General features: G+C 51.6%; 8 protein-coding genes across 8 annotated transcripts; 4 read left to right on the top strand and 4 right to left on the bottom strand.

Annotated features, from left to right (window-relative positions):
* Positions 1-731: 731 nt before the first annotated feature.
* Positions 732-3,736, bottom strand: PV08_11805 (uncharacterized protein; the record flags this gene model as incomplete). The annotated part of the gene is made up of 3 exons (XM_016386113.1): positions 732-890; positions 948-3,261; positions 3,372-3,736. 3 exons carry the CDS (start codon positions 3,734-3,736, stop codon positions 732-734), a joined length of 2,838 nt encoding a protein of 945 aa, XP_016230245.1.
* A 366-nt stretch (positions 3,737-4,102) lies between these two features.
* Positions 4,103-5,296, top strand: PV08_11804 (dimethyladenosine transferase; the record flags this gene model as incomplete). The annotated part of the gene is made up of 1 exon (XM_016386112.1): positions 4,103-5,296. The coding sequence occupies one exon, from the start codon at positions 4,103-4,105 to the stop codon at positions 5,294-5,296; it is 1,194 nt and encodes a 397-aa protein (XP_016230244.1).
* A 1,841-nt stretch (positions 5,297-7,137) lies between these two features.
* PV08_11803 (uncharacterized protein) lies at positions 7,138-9,120 on the bottom strand (the record flags this gene model as incomplete). The annotated part of the gene is made up of 1 exon (XM_016386111.1): positions 7,138-9,120. The coding sequence occupies one exon, from the start codon at positions 9,118-9,120 to the stop codon at positions 7,138-7,140; it is 1,983 nt and encodes a 660-aa protein (XP_016230243.1).
* A 2,310-nt stretch (positions 9,121-11,430) lies between these two features.
* On the bottom strand, positions 11,431-13,344 carry PV08_11802 (arginine-tRNA ligase; the record flags this gene model as incomplete). The annotated part of the gene is made up of 1 exon (XM_016386110.1): positions 11,431-13,344. One exon carries the CDS (start codon positions 13,342-13,344, stop codon positions 11,431-11,433), a length of 1,914 nt encoding a protein of 637 aa, XP_016230242.1.
* Positions 13,345-13,798: 454 nt separating this feature from the next.
* Positions 13,799-14,806, top strand: PV08_11801 (uncharacterized protein; the record flags this gene model as incomplete). Its single annotated transcript, XM_016386109.1, has 1 exon — positions 13,799-14,806. One exon carries the CDS (start codon positions 13,799-13,801, stop codon positions 14,804-14,806), a length of 1,008 nt encoding a protein of 335 aa, XP_016230241.1.
* A 115-nt stretch (positions 14,807-14,921) lies between these two features.
* Positions 14,922-15,642, bottom strand: PV08_11800 (uncharacterized protein; the record flags this gene model as incomplete). Its single annotated transcript, XM_016386108.1, has 2 exons — positions 14,922-15,457; positions 15,519-15,642. 2 exons carry the CDS (start codon positions 15,640-15,642, stop codon positions 14,922-14,924), a joined length of 660 nt encoding a protein of 219 aa, XP_016230240.1.
* Positions 15,643-16,340: 698 nt separating this feature from the next.
* On the top strand, positions 16,341-17,260 carry PV08_11799 (NADH-cytochrome b5 reductase 1; the record flags this gene model as incomplete). The annotated part of the gene is made up of 2 exons (XM_016386107.1): positions 16,341-16,422; positions 16,479-17,260. 2 exons carry the CDS (start codon positions 16,341-16,343, stop codon positions 17,258-17,260), a joined length of 864 nt encoding a protein of 287 aa, XP_016230239.1.
* Positions 17,261-18,729: 1,469 nt separating this feature from the next.
* On the top strand, positions 18,730-19,834 carry PV08_11798 (uncharacterized protein; the record flags this gene model as incomplete). Its single annotated transcript, XM_016386106.1, has 2 exons — positions 18,730-19,157; positions 19,303-19,834. 2 exons carry the CDS (start codon positions 18,730-18,732, stop codon positions 19,832-19,834), a joined length of 960 nt encoding a protein of 319 aa, XP_016230238.1.
* Between the last annotated feature and the right edge of the window lie 348 nt (positions 19,835-20,182).

The following is a 20,182-nucleotide window of genomic DNA, read 5'->3' as shown; positions in this document are numbered from 1 at the left end:
GTAAACAAGTAATAAGCGAGCTCTCGGGAGAGTACTGATTTCCAACTCAGGTGAGAGACTGCACAATCTGCACCAATCGTGCCTTGTACCAACACCCGATCGATCTGCTGCTCCTCGACGCAAGATATTCTATTCACCGATCCCAGTATCGGCCGATTCTTGACACAAGATTTTCCCCCTCACAATTTTTCCGAGTGATGAGAGCAAACACGATGTGTTCTACCCAAGGTTTCACAAGAGAATAGATGAATCACTCTGCCGGGTGACGCCACCTTCGTAGTTTGCGGTGACTTCGGGAACGCGAAGACGAAGACAAAGACAATACCTGACAGACGGCGGCAATGTATTATTACAGGGTTAAGAGAAGAATGGCGGTAGTGAAGAGGGCCGATGAAATGTTGGTTGATGAAGGAGTGAGGGATGAGTAAAGAAAGGTTGAGGTGATGGAAGGTGGAAGAAAACCCGGTCGCCGCAGGCGGAACCGTAAACTCATTTATCGGGTGAGAGCGCCGAGGCACGGCGTCACGTGATAATCACATGACTCCAGCCTGATCACATGACCTACAGCCTTGTCGCTAACATCAACGGCCTGGGTCGCAGCATTCATTTCCCATTGACAGCAACATACCTAGGTAGGTATTGTCGTTGATGTGTGATTAATTACTTATAGATACATCCAAGTCAGAACATTAATTAAGCCCGGGCTGCCGGACTACAATACATGGAAAGGCCTAAGCAATGTCTTTGGCTTCCAGTTTCTTCGTTACTTCCATCAAGACCTCCTTGGTGCTCAAATATGCGTTCTTCGGGTCCTTTCTAACTCGCTGCCAAACTTCTCCATGCTTCGGCTCTGTTGCTATGCATTTGTTGATGACATCTTCTCGCTTTTCCTGTTGCAATGTTAGTCTCAAGCCAGCCTCTCGCGTACAAACAAAAGCATAACTCACCTCAGTGCCATGTTGCATGAGAAACTTCAGATACCATGCCCACGTATCGCCAAGATCGGGGTCCAACACAATTGCTTTCTCGAACCAGCTCATCGCTTTGTCGAGTCTTCGCTCGCTCCAGAAGATCCGTGCAATGGTCACGAAGAGTATTGCATCGTTATCCACAGCCTTGATGGCTTCCAAGGCCAAAGGCTTACGCTGCGTCCGAGGCTGGAGTGTCCAGATATTTTCAGACAACAGCAGTCCTGACTTCGGACACTCTTGTAGTGCTTTCGACATCAACGTCTTTGCTTGTTGAATATTCGGCGGTTTTGTATTCAGTTCAATCCTGATACTCTCCACCCAGAGTTCGGGATTCTTCGGATTCTGCAATCTGGCCCGGTCAAGGACAGATCGGGCTTTGATGATGATACCGGCCTTCACTTCGAGTCGTGCGGCGAGAAGCCATAGTGGCACCGATTTCGGAGCAGCTCTGGTACCTTGCGAATATGCTTCTCGTGCCTGTGGAATCATACCTTTGTCTTCGTAAATCTGGCCCTTGATCATCCATAATTTGGCACTACGAGGGAATCGAGTCTCCTTCTTGTCAACAACGGTAGAAGTAAGACCTTGAAGAACCAGGTCCAGAGCAACGTCAATGTTACCCAGCTGTCGCTCATAAGCAGCACTTTTGTACCACACTCGCTCCGTAGACGCTTGCTGTCTTGCCGTAGAAAGCAGTTCTCTGGCTTGGTCGACCTGCTTTGCATCTGCTTCCAGTTTGACCGCCGCCAGCCAAATTTCTTCGGATTTTGGATTTTGATTGAAGGCTCTTGCGAGGACGCGACGAGCGTCGTCGACATTGCCAGCATACCACTGTTCTCGAGCAAGTTGTAGCCACAGCTTCGTAGAAGATGGACAGGCTTCGACTGCCTTTTCCAAAACCTGCCAGAGCGCCTCCTTTGTACCATGATGTCTCTCAAGGTCTGCCGCCTCAATCCATAAGGACATACTAGTGGGAAAGATGCGAAGTGCGTAAGCATAGATAGCGCGAGCGGTTTCGAACCGATCTCGGCCCATACTGGCTTTTGCATCGTCCTTGAAGATTTCTTTGCGGTCGTCATCCTCGTCAAGTCCGTAGCCGAGGGTCTCTCGGATTATGGCACCACAGGTGAGTACGGCGCCCTCTTCCTCGCACTTCTCTGCTTCAGCGATCCACTCTTCACGCTTGAGCATGGCGCCTTCCTTGACGAGAGCCTTGACGGCACGATTCATGATGTTGACCTTGTGTGCATTGCCCATCTGCTCTTGTAGCCGTGCTGCAGCAATCCAGATTTCGTGACTCGTCGGTACAGCTTTCCTTGCTTTATTCAGAACAGCTTGGGCAGCCTCTGGAGTTTCCAGACGTGCCAGAGCAAGCCATAGCTCGACTGAAAGGGGGATAATCTCAGTGGCTTTGGCAAGCAGCAACTTGGCATCTTCGGGATCTTCTTCCAGGTTGACTGCTTCCTTCCAGATTGCAACAGATTGAGGAATATGATCAATCGCTTGCCGTAACACCCGCTTTTTGGCTCGGGGGTCTGATTCTAGTTTCATCGCTTCGATCCACAGTCTCGTTGACCGTTCATTGTTCTTGATCGCGTTCGCAGCGATAATCTTCGCATTGTGATTGTCGTTGAGTCGAATGTTTTCCAGCCACGCATCCTCACTTTTAGGACACTGCTCACAGCCTTGGGCAATCAATTTCCGGGCAGAGACAATTTTTCCGGCTAACTCGTCCAGACGCGCAATGGCGATCCATCCCGGAGCATGTTTAGGGTTGGTCTTGATGACCGACTCGAGCAGCACCCTGACTCGCTTCACGTCTCCTACGGCCAGTTCTGAGGCCTTGAACTCCGCCGTATTTAGACTCGTCAAGTATCCTTTCGTGTCGATCGCAGTAGCCGTACCGGTCCCGGCATCGGCTTGCGCGGCTCGATCCAGCCTGGCCTTGAGCACTTTATCTCTGGCGACACCGATCGCGGCAAAATTTGTCATTGTTCCGTCTTTGGTGTCGGCGCTCACCGCAGTGTCTGCGCCGTCATCTTCAACAGTCGTCTGGAGTTCGGTCGAGTCTCTTGCGCCAGCCAGCACACTATCCGGAACGGCATAGAACCGTTGCCTCAAGTTCTGTTTCGATCTTCGATTCTTGCCCGTGAGATCGCCGGGGTCGGGGAGATTCGCCCACTCCTCGTCGGTTATCGTGGCGAGTGGTCTCTTGAGGTCTGCAAATTGTTCGGCGATCTTTGGGTTCTTTCGATTGTACTCTTCGATCTCTTCTCGTTCTCGTGCTTCCCTAGAGGACCGCAAAGGAATTATGTCGGTAATCTGCTCATCCAGAGGTGGAAAAGATAAACCACAGGCTTCTCTGAAAGAGGGCAAGGGCTGGACTGGGAATGTACTAACCTTTGAGCTTTCCGCCGTCTTTCCATCTTCTCCTCTACTTCCTGGTAGATTCTATCCGCCTCATCATCGTCTCTATCGTACTGTCCGAAGGCGAACAGGCCGGTCTCGTTGTCGGGGTCTTGAAATCGCTCATCGTCGTCCTCTGGCTCTTCTGGCTTCTTTCCCGTGGCTCCATAAGCGGTCGGAGGTGCAGCGCCCAGTTGTGCTGCTCTCTTAGCAAGCGCTTCCTGTATCTGTTCTGCGCTGGGCCCTTCTCGAGCGGGACCGAGATCAGATCGTGTGGTGAAACCAGTCGCGCCTCGACCCAGACCAGCGACATAGTTTTCGGGGGCTTGCTGGCTCAAGAAATCTCGTCGTGACGCCATCTTGGACGATGCTTCAAAATGCTCGGATCTCAAGAGGTGAAAAGTGCAGTATTACCTCGACATGTAGCCTCGAGAGGCCTCGCCAGATCGTTGTGAAGGGAATAAAATACAACACTTGAGAAGGCGAGAAACAAAATGAAGGCGTCCAACGCAGGCAGATTTTCCCCACACTTTGCGCTTCTTCTTTTGTTCTTCTCCAACCCAGAATATTGTGGTCCAGACAAAAAAAAGTTCATACTGATTGATGTATGTGACGATCGACATCCACGACTTGCGACTTCTATCGCATGCACAACGCTTCACTCTCCTCTCCTCCGCCTCCCCCCTTCTCGCCTAGTGCGTGTTCCTGTCGAAGGTATCGCAAAGATGCCAAAAGCCCAACACAAAAAGCGGCCGTCGGCCTCCTCGTCTTCACCCTACAACAAGCCCGGCGGCGGCAGCGCCAACACGTCCTCTGCTCAGTCCAATGCAATCTTCAAGATGAACACAGACCTAGGTCAACACGTGCTCAAGAACCCCGGCGTCGCACAAGCGATCGTCGACAAAGCCGACCTCAAACAATCCGACACGGTGCTCGAAGTCGGCCCTGGTAGCGGTAACCTGACGGTTAAGATTCTAGAAAAGGCAAAAAAATGCATCGCCATCGAACTCGACCCGCGCATGGCAGCCGAAGTAACCAAACGAGTCCAGGGCACGACGCTTGGTCGCCGTCTGGATGTCATCCTGGGCGACGTGATCAAGACCGACCCTCTCCCGTACTTCGACGTCTGCATAAGCAACACGCCGTACCAGATCTCGAGTCCTCTCGTCTTCAAACTCCTCGCGACCATGCCGTCCCCGCGGGTTTGCATCCTCATGTTCCAGCGCGAGTTCGCGCTGCGCCTGTTCGCCAAACCCGGCGACAAGCTGTACTCGCGCCTCAGCGTCAACGCCCAGATGTGGGCCAAGATCGACCACATCATGAAAGTGGGCAAGAACAACTTCAAACCGCCTCCGGCCGTCGAAAGCAGCGTCGTCCGCCTCGTGCCCAAGAACCCACGGCCCAACATCTCGTACGAAGAATGGGACGGCCTGTTGCGGATATGCTTTGTGCGCAAGAACAAGATCCTCCGAGCCAACTTCCTGGGCACAACGAGCATAATGAACGCCCTCGAGGCGAATTACCGAACATGGTGTGCACAGAATGATATCCCACTTGATGACGGACCTGTGGACGACACGACGCCAATGACGGACGTGGAGGGTACAACTACACTTACCGCCCAGGACGACGACGGAGCCGATGAAGAATGGGACGGGTTCATGGATGTAGACGGTGGTGGTGGTGACGACGACGACCTTCCCGAGTTTTTCAAACAGCAGCAACAACAATCACAACAAGCGCCAAAGGGACCCGGTAGGAAAAGAAGAGGCAAAGTCTCCGAGTTGGTACGCGAGAAGATCCGATCAGTCCTCGAAGACAAGACACAACTTGCCGACAAGCGAGCCAGGATGTGTGAGGAAGGGGATTTTCTCAAGTTGTTATATCACTTCAATCTCGAAGGCATCCATTTCCGGTGATCCGAGGATACCAGGAAGAGGAAGGAGAAGAGAAGGTGGTGTTTTGACCCCCATGCTCCATTCTCGCAAGACTCGATGACGGTCTGCCTGTCCGTCTCTCAGGTACCTACCTACCTGTACTTTTGATTGACGAAGGTTCCCGGGTCCTTTTACGACGTGTTACGACAAGATATGATGTATGTACTAGGTAGATTGCCGTTGGTTTGTTACGGCAGGAGTTCCAGCTACATATGTTGGTATTGATTATGATGACGATATACCCCCCCCCTTTGTCACCAAGGACGAGTTGATTATGAGATCAAGTAATGCCTCGGGTATATAGACAAAAGCAACGAACTATAGATTACAGATGGCCAATATACCAACCAATCCGGCTCCCAATGACCTACCTAGCCAGGTACGTAGCTGACCTGATACAGCACCAGCGACGATTTGAATTCATATTTCCCGTCTACTCGTAAGAGCTCTCTGTGGATCTTGTGCCCTTTCTGGTTTGACTGCGCAAAGTCTGTCTGAATTGCTCCCGCTCTTCATCACTTTCAATCTTCGATTCTTCTTTGACTGTCGATGGTGGCCTTCCTGGTCTAGGCTCGTCTATTCTTCAAGCCGATACCCAGTCCCCCCTATGTGGCCTAATGAAAGGGACCTTACCTACCCATACCTACCTAGGTAGATGGATAGTTCGGTTCCTATTCCTCGATTGACAAAGACAGCGGTGATGGACGGATCAATTCTACATACCCAACCCACAGCTTCATTTCCAACGACCTCTGAAAGGCATTCAATTTTCTTCCATAAGATACCTAATATGGTCCACGACACTCATGATACTTCTCATTTCATTCCATTTCACTACCCCATCCCCACCGTCACTGTACGGCTTTCCGCAGAACCACATTTGAAACACCACCATCACCACCACCACTACCGACAATAATAACAACAAATCATAATGATGACGCCCCATACGTCGTATCCCATATCTCATATCTCGTGTCTCGTGTCTCATGCTCCAGGATGTAGAATCCCTGGAGAATGGCCCCAAACTCGGCCATGAAACCAGCACGGCCAAACTGGAGGGTTCTTTCAAAATACCACGATCCGCAAGATAAAAGGTATCATGTATCATCAGTGTCTCTCATATTCACTCATTGCCATAAAAGGCATGTTTCGAAATTCGAAAATCACAAAAACAGACAAAAAAGCCTCTTGAAGAAGATGAGGTTCGAAAAAGAATTCCAAAAACGACACAGTAACATGATAACATGTCTTGTATAAGTCATTTCCAACGCTTGCTTGCTTGCTTGCTTGCTTGCTCACTTGCTCACTTGCTCGCTCGCTTCGTCAATCAACATCATGATCCATGAGGTATAAGAACCTCCGTAATGGAAAACGGCAAATGAAACGTTAGGGTGAGGTCCAAACAAGCGCTGCCAATAACAAGAAGTCTCAAAAGCAGTTCCGCCGGCCCATTTTTGGCTTCTCCTTGATTTTATTTTGGTTGTGAGCTTTTGTGGGTGTTCTGCTTTTGTCCAAAAATCGACTACTTCCGCAACCAAAATTGTTTCAAAGCCCGAAAACTTGAACGGTCGCTGCGTTGTAAAGAAACAACCATCGAAGTAAAATACCATAAGGTTAAGAAACCAGTAACATAGGAGAATATCGTGTCATGGGTCATCGCATGTGCTAACCCGACTCAAAAAAGATGGGGCCAGCACTGAAGGAAACGACAAGTCAGAAAGCAAAAAAAGACAACAGATAGCCACCCATAATGAGATTGTGGGACCACAGCAATGTTGGACGAATCGAGGTGCGGATACAGAGCTCGCCCATGTCAAAAGTCATGCTCCATAAAAAGCAGTTTCGACAGGTTTGCCGTAGTCAACACTCTGACGCCTATACTCTTGGTTGCGGCCATTGACACTTGGGGCCCGACTGACCTGTCCGCTCGATCTCAAGTTCGTCACGCCGTCTTCGACATGGGAAAGCCGCCTCGAGGATTGGACGGGATCCCGACTCGACATGTTGCTGGACATGCTCTTTCGAGATGCGCGACTAGCTACACTCGGCGCCCTTTCGATCCGTTTTTGCTCCTTCACCCTGGCCACCTCCTTTCCCTCGGTGCCCACCGACAGCACAAGGCCGCCTACGCTGATACTGAGCGGCCGACCATCCTTATCCATGTAGTCATTTGGAATGCCTATGTTAAGGCCACCGGGGAGGGTGATGCTGGTTCTCGTGCCGCTTGTGTGGCTCCTGCCACGACCAGAGGAGTCTTTTGACGAAGACTGATGGCTCTTATGGCTATAGCTGCTGCCAGTCTCGGATTTGGAGCCAGAGTTTCGTTTGTTCAGATCTCTTAGTGCCTCCGCAGTCAGTTCGCTTGAAGTCTTACTTCTCCTATGCTGATAATGCTCCGCCTCGAGTTCTTTCTGCTCAAGAGGAATGACCGATGATGGCATGGTAGTACGACGAGGAGCGGTGGCAACCTTGCTAGAAGCAATCTTTGTGGTGGTGGTCCCTGTAGAGTACGACACGGACTTCCTGGGCAGAGCAGGCCGATCCCGCGTCTCGACACTCGAAGGACCCCGATAAGAAGTGGGAGGCCGAGACGGTGAGTGAGACTCTCGTCGTGACCTCATGGGTGAAAGAGGTGCTCGGGAGTCTGGAGCGTCGTATTCATCGTCGGATTCGTAGTAGCGCTCTCGTAGAGGGGCTTCTGTAGGGTGGTATGTCTTGGACCTCCTGGCGCTGGGTCTGCGGACAAGGACGATCTCAGCAGGTTGGGTCTTTGGCTGTGGAGGTGGTGGCGGTGGCATGCTAATTCGATCGTCATCCATAACTCGGCCCGATCTCCGAGAAGACAGCACAGGTCGGCTCTCCCTTGAGGGGACCTTCTCCAGACCATTTGTGCCGGCTTCGGCATAGGTATGCCTGACTACTGGATCTCCATATGTAGATGGCCGTCGAACTGGACTCGACCGCCGGCTTGGCCTGGCTGATTGTGGTTCTGAAGGAGGTGCAGAGTCCATAAACGGCAGCATTTGCGGGAACGAGGCAAACGACGTGCCGGGCATAGGCGATGGCGGAGGGTATGAATAGGGGACGGAATTATACGGGACCGATGGTGTGACTGGTGTACCCCAGCCAGATGTAGCGACGACGGGTGGGCCATAGCTCATATACTGTTGAGGAAAGGCTTGGGGCATCATGCTCAGGGGCCGTGGTTGTCTGGATGTAGAGACACGCCTCGTTCTATCCGGAAGAGCGTCATCATCCTTTGCGCTTCGGGGTGCGACCTGCCTGGATGTCTTCGAAGAAGGTTGTGGAGGAGCCACGGTTGACGCCCGAGACATCTCTTGCTTGATATCGATATGCTTGCCATATTGATCACACACCCAACAGGCACCAGGCTGATGCACGAAAGGCTTAGCTCTGACCGGGCGATGGTGATCGGCCGGTGGCTCCTTGCTCTGAGAGACAGACTGGCGGCGCAGTCCTGGTTTCGCAGGGGCGGAGAGAGGTATGTGATAAGGCTGTCGCGTCCTTTCTGGGACGGCAGCTGTGTCGAGCTTCAGTTCTGGCATCTTTCGCCGTGAACGAGTGGAAGAATCACTGACTAAGGTGCCGGCTCGACTAACGTATCCGGAATCAAATCCATCGTGAGACGGTTTCTGCTCCTGCAGCTGAGCGGTCAACTCTTGCTGGGATCTCTTGATGGCAACATTGGCAGAGGTTCGAGAGCCGGGGAGGATCGCCTGAGCTTCTTCGTCCCAATCCTCACATGTGGCTACTCGAGGGCGACGCCGTTCAGTATCTGGCATGGACGCGGTGGTGAAAATCGCAATGTGTGAGTGGCCCGAGTTATTTGTAGAGATATCTGAGACTATTCAGGAACGTTGTCCTGAATCCTGACGATGATTGTCCTGGGTGGAGTGACTAAACCGCGGCGTTTCAAGCCGTGGTCGCTGGTCACCAGATAAGCGAGAAGAGCCCGTACCTCGTATTTCTTCTTTGGCCACAAGGAGAATCGCTTTTAGGTGCGGGACGTGGCTGGAGGCTCGTTCCGGCCAGCTTCGTGGGGTGGATTCTACTCAATTGTTCAGTTGCTCGGTTGCTTTTTCTTTCGTTTTTTTCTCAGACGCTTTTTCGCAATCGATGCCCTTTCAAGGCTCGTTCGCACCACAGGAATAGGATTGAAGTGGTGATCAAATATGGCTTGTTTCGCGTCGTTTGATTTTGACTGTTTCAATCCGACGTGCCCTGAAGGGATGCCATTTCGCTTCACTCAGCCAACTTGGTCACCCAGACCTCGGAGGGTTTGCTGGGTGGACTGAATGGCCTCAGCTTGGTATCGCGGCAGTTATGTTCCACCTCTAGGGTGCTGTGCCAATGTGTCTGTAGGAGTACTGCACGGTGCCGCTGATGCGCAGCGTTGTACGCCCAGCGTGTCTAGTTGTATGAGTGCGGAGTATGCGCGAAGGGAGCTCCGACACAATCGCAAGAACGTTCTGACTGACGTCGTAGTCGTGTGCAGTCTTGATTTGCTCGTCGAGAGTACGTGTGCCGAAACGAAGGAAGGCCGCAGAGATGTGCGTCACGAAAAACAACAGGTAGTTGAAGAACAGAAACTCTCGCTCGAAATGTCAGTCGAGACAATGGAGGAGGGAGTGAACAGAGGAAGAAGAGCAAAGAAGGGCAAAACCTACCCAATACACCTGTAGACGGGTATCTTTTTGAGCGTCCGCAACAAGTCATCCCCTTCGACCCCACTACACTTGGCTTCCAGGCAGGCAGCGCGGAGGGAGCAATGAGAAGAGACGAGACGAGGAGCGAGGGAAAATTGGGAGCGACTCTGCCTGTTTGGCCGCGACATGACGAGGAGAAGCCGGAGGCAGCAGCACAGTGCAGCAGGCAGGGGTAATCGTGTCCAGTGGCATTGGTGAATGCTGATCACTGCGTGCGAGCAGGATGTGCCAAAGCCAACCGGTGTTGTATTAGTTGCGTGATGTGCGGGTTGGTGTTGCTCGCTGTCTTGTGAATGGTTGATATAAGCCAATTGAAGCCCGACGAGCGAGAATTTGTAGGCACTTGTAGACACCTGCAGACAGCGCAAAGCTCGTCTCTGCGAATAACTATTGCCACTCTCGGTGGCCACGAGCTCGTCAACACGCCTTCGCATCCGTCTGGCTTGTGCTTCTCGCCTCTACAACCTCTACAATGTCGCGGCGTCAGCACTCCCTCTCTAGCCGTCGGCCGCCTATGGCTCGTCGACAACGATCTGGGGTCAAAGTTAATCAGAGTTTCGCACAGTATTGGTGCCTCTGTGGCAGTTGAGCGCCTCCAGGTGGCACGAAACGTGGAGTGTATCCTGGCAGGGTTGATAGTGTGATACAACAGTATGGTTTGCCAGCAAGCTGTTGGCTGAGTATGAACGCGGGGAGCCAGCCTGCAGATGACAATGCCGATGACAATTGCCCCTCGATGGCCCGCTTCAGTTCTATGTTAGGTCTATGTTACACAAGGGACACTTGATGCCGTGTCGCTGGCCGGTGGGATGAATGACTTCGAGCATATCAGTCAACAAGACCTAGTCCAGTCAAAAGCCTTCTTTGGAATGACGACCATATCAGCCTGAAACTCTTCAAAATCTTCCTCAAACCCAAAGATACGATCCAGGGTAGAGAGCGCACAAACACCTCCAGCCAGATCTTGTTGACAGATCCTCTCGAAGCCGTCGCTGCCCAACGCGCCGTGAGGTTGAGAGCAGGCCTGCCCTGACTAGCACCTCTTAGCCTGGGCAGTTGCATGAACACACGGGCTGCCGAAAAAACAAAATATCGGGTCTCCGTTCGACCTGGCCAGCAACATGTACCCTCGGATGGGAGCCCTGTAGTCTACTGTAGCAGCCCCCGTAGCTCCGACAAGCCTGATCCTTCAGAGGACGTATCACAAGCACTGAACCCTGGTCGCCTTGTCGTCTCTCAAGACCCTGGAACCCCGGTCGAAGAATATCGTAAGCGCAAGCCACCCTCTCTGCCCCCAAGAAAAACCCGAGTGATTCCGTGCAATCGGCCCAGTCGAGCACGTCCAACACGATTCTTGTTTCGTATGCAAGGTTGACAGCCGACGCATTACATCCGCTGTACGGGTGTCAGACCCAGCAAGGTCATGCCATTCCACAAAACCTGCCGGGCAGCCTCGTACAGCGCCAATCGAGCTTTTTGCAACTCAGGCTCGCTTCCAACAACCTGCAAGTGGTCATAGCTTGAACTGAGCGCATGGGCCATCTTGAAGAGATAGGTCAGAAGAGTTGCGGGCTCACGAGTCTTGAGCGTGTTGAGTACCACGTCGGGATACTGTGCTAGAGACCGAGTAAGATTGATGGCATGTACTTCCTTGAGCAGCGATAGGTCTGCGGAAGTCAAGCCACCTATGTCCACATTGGCTTTGCGCTCGATCGAGCATAGTCGTGCATGGGCATACTGCAGGTATGGCCCAGTGTCTCCTTCGAATGCAGTCATCTGATTGATATTGAACTCGTAGCCATTGCGAACCTTGCCTGTCAAGTCTTGCACCATGATAGCCGTTATCGCGAGAATATCGGCCACGGCATCAGGGTCGTCCAATTGTTCATACTTCTTCTCATTCTTTTGCATCACTTCAAGCATGGTCTCTTTAACTGTCTGGATGATATCATCCAGGAATTTCACCGTGCCTCGTCGAGTGCTCATACCCTTGACCATTCCAAAAGATATGTGCTCACACTTGTCAGCGACGTCTTTATGACCGCTAACCTCCGTAGTCTTGAAAAGCTGAGCCACGTGTTCATTTTGCTGGTCGGCTATCACGTATATCATCTTGTCGAAGTGATACTTGTCGTGACGCTCTAGGATAGCTGCCAAATCTCGGGTCAGATACAAAGGAGTGCCGTCTCGTCGGACAATGATTGCCTTGTTCAGCTTCTTTGCTCCATGCTTGGCAAAGTCGATCAGGAGTGCACCTTCAGATTCCTCAGCGATCTTCTTTGCCAGCAGCTTATCAAGCACCTTTTTGATGTTCTCAGCCTTGACTTGCGATTCGCCAGAATATTCGTCGAACTCGATGTTTAGTCGTGCATACGTCCTCTGATATTTTTCAATGCTCATATCACGGAATTTCTGCCATAGCGCAAGGGCTTCGGGATCTCCGTCTTCCATACTCTTGAAGTATTTTCGAGCCTTTTCGTCCTCACTCGCTTCGACCAATGGTGCAAGTTTCTCCTCCAGATCCGTCACATCTTCGCCTTTCAGCTTCTTTTCCCTAATCTCCTTCTTGAGGGCATTTATCGGTTCATCCTGCTCGCTCTTGATCTTGCTGATTTTGACGTAGACTTGGAAGAGATGCTGAATGGAGTTTTTGTCTAATTCTTCCTGGCTTCCAAACTGCTTGAAGCCGTTCGCCAAGAGACCATACTGCTTTCCCCAATCTCCAAGGTAATTCATCCTGATCACTTCCCAACCCATAATCTTGTACAGTTTGGCAAGGAAGCCTCCAATGATCGTACTTCGAAGATGACCGGCATGGAACTCCTTGGCGATGTTCGGAGAAGAGAATTCGATGATAACTCGCTTCTGGCCTTTTGAGGGATCTGATGGATCTTTTAGACCAGGAGCGGGATTAGTACCGTACGCCTTTGTTGTCTTCAGGATTTCGGGGATAACAGTCTTGATCAGATGCTCGGGTTTGAAGAAGAATTGAACAAAAGGGCCAGCTTGTGTTGCGGTGGCAAGCGTGTCTTCTGACGTTGGGAACGCTTCAGCTATTTCCTTGGCCAGGTCCTGAGGTGGTTTGCCCTTGACACGGAGGGCGGCAACCGGCATCATTAAGTCACCCTTGTCTTGCGTCGCGGTCCATTGCAAAAAGGGAACAAGTTCACTGTCTTTGCGATTGACAATTGGAGCTAGCCTCTCGGCGATATGCTGTCGGTAGAAATCGACGGGGTTCTTGGCCTTGGCCATCTCTTCTATGGAGAGTGAAGTGATCTTCTCACTTATCCCCGACGCCATGATGGACCGTGGCGAAGCAGTTAAAGAAAAGCCTTGCGCACGGTGAGTGCTGAAGTTTGGAGCGATGTTCCAAGCCGTTCTGCGATGTGACCCACAAGATCTTAAATTGACTGCTTTACGGCAAGTTCGGAAACGAGATATAGCAGTTATCTGGAGTAATAGAAGAGATTCAGAGGTCTTAAGGGAATGAAAGAGGAGAGAACGAGGTAGACACAATGGCATTCTTTTTGTAGAGTCACATCTTCTTCAAGGCGAGATGCCCTTGAGCCAATTGAAAAGTTGATATCTTGGCACTCGGACCCGGAACAACAATTTTCCAGTTTGCCTTTTCCTCACTGGTGTCATTCCTCGATGCTTCTTGAACCGCACCCAGGCGACGACTTCTAAACCTGAGAACGCGGCATTCTTGTTGAGTTTTTCTCACTTCTCGGATGAATGGACTCTTCAAATTACCATGTCTGAGGAGTCAAAGGCTTCCGCAGAGCCTGACCCCCTGAACAATGCCCATGCTTCACTTCGATCCAAGCGATTTCGATTTAAATCAGCCAGAGACGAAGGTTCGGGTGGCGATGGTGATATGAGAAGCCACAAGCGCAGGAGGCCACACGATTCGTCAAACAGAAGCAGAAAACGCTATCGGTCTTCTAGGCACAGGTCAAATACACCTCCCCGGCATCAGTCCTCATCCGCTTTGCCTCCAGACCAAGCATTTCGCGAGTCTCTTTTTGATGCTCTTGGAGACGACGAAGGCGCAGCCTTTTGGGAAGGAGTCTACGGACAGCCTGTCCACACTTATCCTAATACTTACGAAGATGAAGAAACAGGCGAGCTGGAGCGCATGACCGATGAGGAATATGCGCAGTTTGTCAGGCGGAAGATGTGGGAGAAGAGCTGGGAAGGGATTGAAGCGGCTAAACAGGAGAACAGACGACAGCGAGAGAAAGAGAAGCAGAAGTTACGTGAAGAGGATGCTAAGCAGCGGACGCAACGAGAGGCGCACTATGACGACTTCTCTTTCGACACACAAATCGAAGCGAGCCTCCGGCGGGGGCAGAAAAGAAAGGACCACAAGCGATGGAAAGCTTTGTGGCAAGATTATCTGAAGAAATGGGACGAGATGTACTCGTTAGCACAGAATCGTCCGAAGACAGAGGATGATGCTGAGCAGGTGTTCCTTCGCAACAAGATTGCTTGGCCGGTTGAGTCGGGCAAACGCGAAGACGTGAACGGAGACGAGGTGGAGCGTTTCATCAGGAAAGGGACGACCAGCCTCGATCCAGACGAGTCTACCGGAGATCTTTTCGCGAATGTCATCAAGGCTGAGCGCGTCCGGTGGCATCCTGACAAGATTCAGCAGCGGTACGGATTTATGACCATTGATGAGAGCACGCTCAAAGCTGTCACGGCGGTGTTTCAAATCATTGACACCATTTGGAACAGCATTCGAACCCAGGCATCATGATATGCACTGGGTTGCCTCGCTCCAGGGACTTAAGTGCCAATCACGAGACGCAATCCATGCTGAGGCTCAGAATGTCTAATCTACCCATAGATTTATTTGCTGAGGGTTGCTAGGTCTATACGTTTAGTGGTTCTACGCCACCCGTCCATTCCTCGATGATGTCGTCCGGAATGTCTCGAACAAGCACGTGTACATGCTCCATACCCGGCACAGATTGCAAGGCTGTCCAGTTCTTGAACCACATGACCTTCTCCACTGGTCCTGGTAGATCTCTCACTCGATCAACAAACATCGTCTGTATGAAGTCTTCCACTTGTTGCCTCGACTTCGGGGTCATGTCGCCACGAGTAGGCTCAGACTCTAGCCTGACCTTGAGCCAGACAATCATGTGTCGAACGCCCTTCTCCAGACCATACGGCCAGTCGTTGACCAGGATCTTGTAATCTGCTTCATGAGCAAAAGGAACTGGACTCTCAATGGCAAAGAGTGGCCCAGACTGCGCGGTCGTTGAAGGCAATGGCGTCCATTTAAGCCTTTCTCTCATGATGAAGTTTGGTATTGTGCCATAGGCTGCCTTGGTCTCAGCAGACCACTTGATATACCGCCTCAAATCTGAAGGCCGTCTTTTCAAGACGCTTAGATTGTTTTCAGCTAAGTCCCGTTAGGCGTGATGGCGTCCTTGTAGAGTATGAAGATATTGCCCCAATCGTACCAATAATCTGCTTTAGTTCTTCCCAAGTGTGTGGGTGAAAGTCGTCATCGCTCATGGAGAGAATCTCACGGTCAAGAGCTGTCAGCGGGAATGGTGCAGCCACCGAAGGCTCATCTGGAGCCATGCTCGCAGCCTCGAGGCCGGTGCTCGTCAGGAACAGGTAATGCTCGCCGGAATGATTGACCAAAACGGGGAAGGCTACACAATCGGCTTTATGGCCCAGGAGCCATCCGAGACTTTTCATGTGTGTATTCATTCGCTTTCCGATCAACGGAATGGGCCGGCACCAATTGACCGAAGTGAACACGAAATCCCGCGAGGCAAATGGGAACAAAGAGAAGAATCTGGCCAACGTCTCGGTCGTGACCGGGGAGGCACTGGAGGGGGTGGGCGAGGAGCATCACGCATCGGGCGTGGGCAGAGGCCCAGAGGAGTGAGAGCAAACTCCCCAGCACCAGCCCCACGTTCAAAGTTTCGGAGGGCAGAACCTTTTTCCAGACTCCGAGAGATGTTCGTGCTTCGCAGCCCGCAATCCCCAACTTCCGATACTCGTACAGTATCATTATTTTGTGTGCTCCATGGTCTCTATCTCCCACAGCTTGGCCTCGCAGACTTGGTGGTGTTGACTGAGGGGCGCTTACTAGGTTGCTCCCAGGTCATTGAAGAAGGGGATTGGGTGTAGAACTCAGCGCCGTTTCTCAACCAAAAGACTTCACCCCGACCGCCGCAGATATCCTTCCTCCTACTTCTGTAGCGCCCTCAGCGACTGCCCTGCTGTCCTCCCTCTGCTCTTCAAACTGCTGAGACAGACAAATTCTCGACATGTCGTGGGTTCCAGTCGCTGCAGCAATTGCTGCAGCACTCGCTGCGGTGTTCGTGGGCTACAAATTCCTCGCAGGTGGAGGTAAGTAGCTGTATCCTTCGAGTGGCCTGACACGTATCCGCTCACATCGTCTACAGCACCCTCGGCGCGAAAGATCCTCAAGCCAGACACTTTCCAGGAGTTCCCTCTCGTGGACATCAAGAAGACTTCTCATAATGTCGCTATCTACCGCTTCGCTCTGCCCAAGCCCACCGACATTCTCGGCTTGCCCATCGGACAGCACATGTCTCTTGCGGCTACACCCAAGGGCGCGGAGAAAGAGGTGGTGCGGTCGTACACTCCCATTTCTTCAGATGAGGACAAGGGCTGGTTCGAGCTATTGATCAAGGCATATCCTCAAGGCAACATCAGCGCGCACATGACTACGCTCAAGATTGGAGACACCATGAAGGTTCGTGGACCCAAGGGAGCTATGGTGTACCAGCCGAATCTTTGCAGACGCATTGGAATGATTGCGGGCGGTACCGGCATTACTCCTATGCTTCAGATCATTCGAGCAATCAACCGTGGACGACCGAGGAACGGAGGCAATGATACCACCAAGGTGGACTTGATTTTCGCCAATGTCAACCCAGACGATATCCTTCTCAAGGATCAACTGGATGCGCTTGACAAGGAAGACCCAGACTTCAACGTCTACTATGTCTTGAACAACCCCCCTGAAGGTTGGACTGGTGGTGTCGGCTTCGTGACTCCCGACATGATCAAGGAGAAACTACCTGCCCCGGCGTCAGACATCAAGATCTTGATCTGCGGCCCACCTCCTATGGTCAGTGCAATGAAGAAGGCTACAGAAGGTCTTGGTTACCAGAAGGCTCGACCTGTGAGCAAGCTTGAGGATCAAGTCTTCTGCTTCTAGATTGGTATTAGACGGAACTTGGAGAGACGAACGAAGTCCACAGAGACAGAGGGAGAGAAAGATCACATCAGCCATAGGGCGGGTGTTGGATTGTGTAATGAGCCTATCTTTGGTTCCGACGGCGGGGTTGCGATGCCTGGTGTTCAGCGATAGATAATACATCTCGAACCAAAGAATGAAACCAGCAAAGCTCGTGATTGCATTGTCAGGGCCATTATCGCAAGAGCTATCCCCCCGACAGAATCGTGTGTGCCTCTAGGTCCAGTTGGTGGTAGCATGCTGCATCTTTGGCACCTGGGACATCCATACGTCAGCCTGCTTAGTGTGAGTAACACGGATCTATTATATTCCAAGCTATATACGTGTATGCTTACTCCAGTGGGCTGACTTGCAATATTTCTGTGCACTGATAGATATACCTCTCTCAAACGATGTTGACACGTTATGGAACATCTACCCAAGGATCATCCAACTCGTTGCTTGGGTACACACAGTACATGAACGTAAACAAAATCCTCTGGTGTCTTGACATCCCCCCATCTATCGACGAGTAAGACAGCCCTCTTCTTCCAAGGGCGATCAAAGATCTGGTTTGATTGCGGCGAAGGACCGTTTGGATCCTTTTCTCGCACTCAGAAGTGGGTAGATATCTTCTGGAGCGACTTTAGGGAAGCTTTGCCAACTTACGCAGCATCAAAGCTAGTATGTCGACGGCATAGATACAGATGGGAAAGGTAGGATGATGTCGTCCTGTTCCTGGATCTCCATCGTTGCTCTGGTTCTGGTTGCAGCAACAACAAGCACAGGTCTGGTGAGTTGGTGGCTGTGATGTTGATCAATATCCGGAAGAATGTTATTCCCCTCCGACCCCTGAGTGCGTTGTCGCTTCCGATGACCTCATATACCAAGATCGTCGCAGATCGGGTGTTGGCGCATTTCCTTAGGCTTGCAACAATCCGGGAACTTGCATATCAGTACCAAGGTACGAGGACAAAGTACCTGGCTAGTGTATGCTATGATCTTATCTTATAAAGATCTCAAGATGCCCCTTTCGCCGCAGGGACTTGTCCATGCTGCACAACTCCTAAAGTTACTAATAATGTCAAATTGACCTCTGCAAGAATCCGCTCTCCCATCTACAACCTGTCACGACTTGCACGATTGACACGACTGTTTATATCTTTGACTGTTTTCGACGATACCCTTTGAGCGAGCTTGCTATATACCCCCAAGCGCGAACATAGTGTTATTATCTACACGCTGCCTGACTCGGCTTGTACATACTCGGGTCCGAAATCGCTACCAGTCTGAATACTGATATAACTCCGGTTACACTGCTCAGACACCCAAGGACTCGGACAGCAGCCATCTACGAGGTTCATAGCCCCCCAGTTTCCGCCAGTAGTATCACCACGGCCTACAGAACCTTTCACACGGCATCAGCATTCCTGCCCGTATCCACACGTGCAATGCGATCATCAACACCATCTTTCTGGTTCCTCTTCCTCTCTGTGCACCTCACTCTAGGTGCCTCTGTAAACTCCACATCCAAGCGAGGGTTGATCTATATCTCCACTTCCCACTCCTCGGATGACGACTCGATCTTCATCCAGTCCGGGTCCCCGCTGAGCTGGTACTACAACTACTCGCCATGGCCCACCGACACTCTCTCTGGGGAACTCGAATTCGTGCCCATGGTTCACGGTGCCTCCAACGCCCAGCAAGATGTTGGGACAGTCAAAACCCACTCGAACGCAAGTCACGTCCTCTCGTTCAACGAGCCGGACATTTCATCTTCGGATGGAGGAACGAACACGTCCCCACGCGACGCTGCGAAGGCGTACCTTGACTTCCTAGCGCCGTTGAGGGAGGAGCCGTATAATCTGAAAGTCAGCTTGTACGTATCTTGACTATATCTCCCCCTCTCCAGCGCCTCAAAAGATCATCCTCTTTCACAGGCTCGTGTCAGAAATGACATTTTCATAATACATTCAAGGCAACGATATTCTATTCTGACGTGACTGATATGTGGTTAATTGCAGGCCATCAACATCCGGTTCCGCCTCTGGACTCACATGGCTCTCCAATTTCAACAAGACATGCCACAGTCTGAACTCGACGCACGGGTGTCCCTTTGACTTTATCGCCACACACTTCTACGGGCCGTTTTCTGGTCTCACGTCTTGGTTGGGCAATTTGCACACCCTCTATCCGGAGGCGAAGATCTGGCTGACCGAGTTTGCCATCCCGGACACGTCTGACACGGAGGCATTGGCGATGATGAACGAGTCTCTACCATATCTTGACGGGCTGGACTACTTGGAGCGATATTCGTGGTTTGGATCGTTTCGATCCGACGACGCGAACGAATGGACCGGTGACGGGGTGAGCATGCTCGATGACCACGGGAAGCTTACGAGTCTCGGGGCACAGTATCTCGGTGGACAGGCGAATGGGTTCAAGGAGGGCCAGGGACAAAATAAGGAGGACAACGGAGGTGGTGCGATGAGGGACCGGTATAGTCTGGCCTTGATGATCGCGGGGGTGGGAGTGAGCATAGTTCTAGCATGTTGATGTGTTGTAAAAGGAGGCAATCCAGCAACTGTCTCGCCCGACTGCTGGTGGCATGAGGAATATGTCTGGCCATCATCTCCAAAGGGTTTGAGCGGTACTGATGCTGCATTTTAACCTAGAGTTCTAAGGCAGGCTGTCCGTATCCAGAAGGGGCAACAAATTGATCTCGGGGCAGAATGAAGCTTTTGGTGGAGCGACGGCCAGGTGGAGTCTTGTTCCCCAAAAAGGAAAGTTAAGTGAGCGGCCCCGGCGAACTAAGTTTTTGGATGGCATGCGAGGCAGTCGAAAAGGGAAGTCCATTGACATGTCCCTTTCAGCATCCATGAGGACGCCCAGTAAGACACGCCC

The sequence above is a fragment of the Exophiala spinifera genome (assembly GCF_000836115.1).
Source record: "Exophiala spinifera strain CBS 89968 unplaced genomic scaffold supercont1.10, whole genome shotgun sequence".
NCBI classification, from domain to species: Eukaryota; Fungi; Ascomycota; class Eurotiomycetes; order Chaetothyriales; family Herpotrichiellaceae; genus Exophiala; species Exophiala spinifera.
The sequence above is the reverse complement of the archived record's forward strand: the minus strand, read 5'-3'. Positions and strand labels throughout refer to the sequence as shown.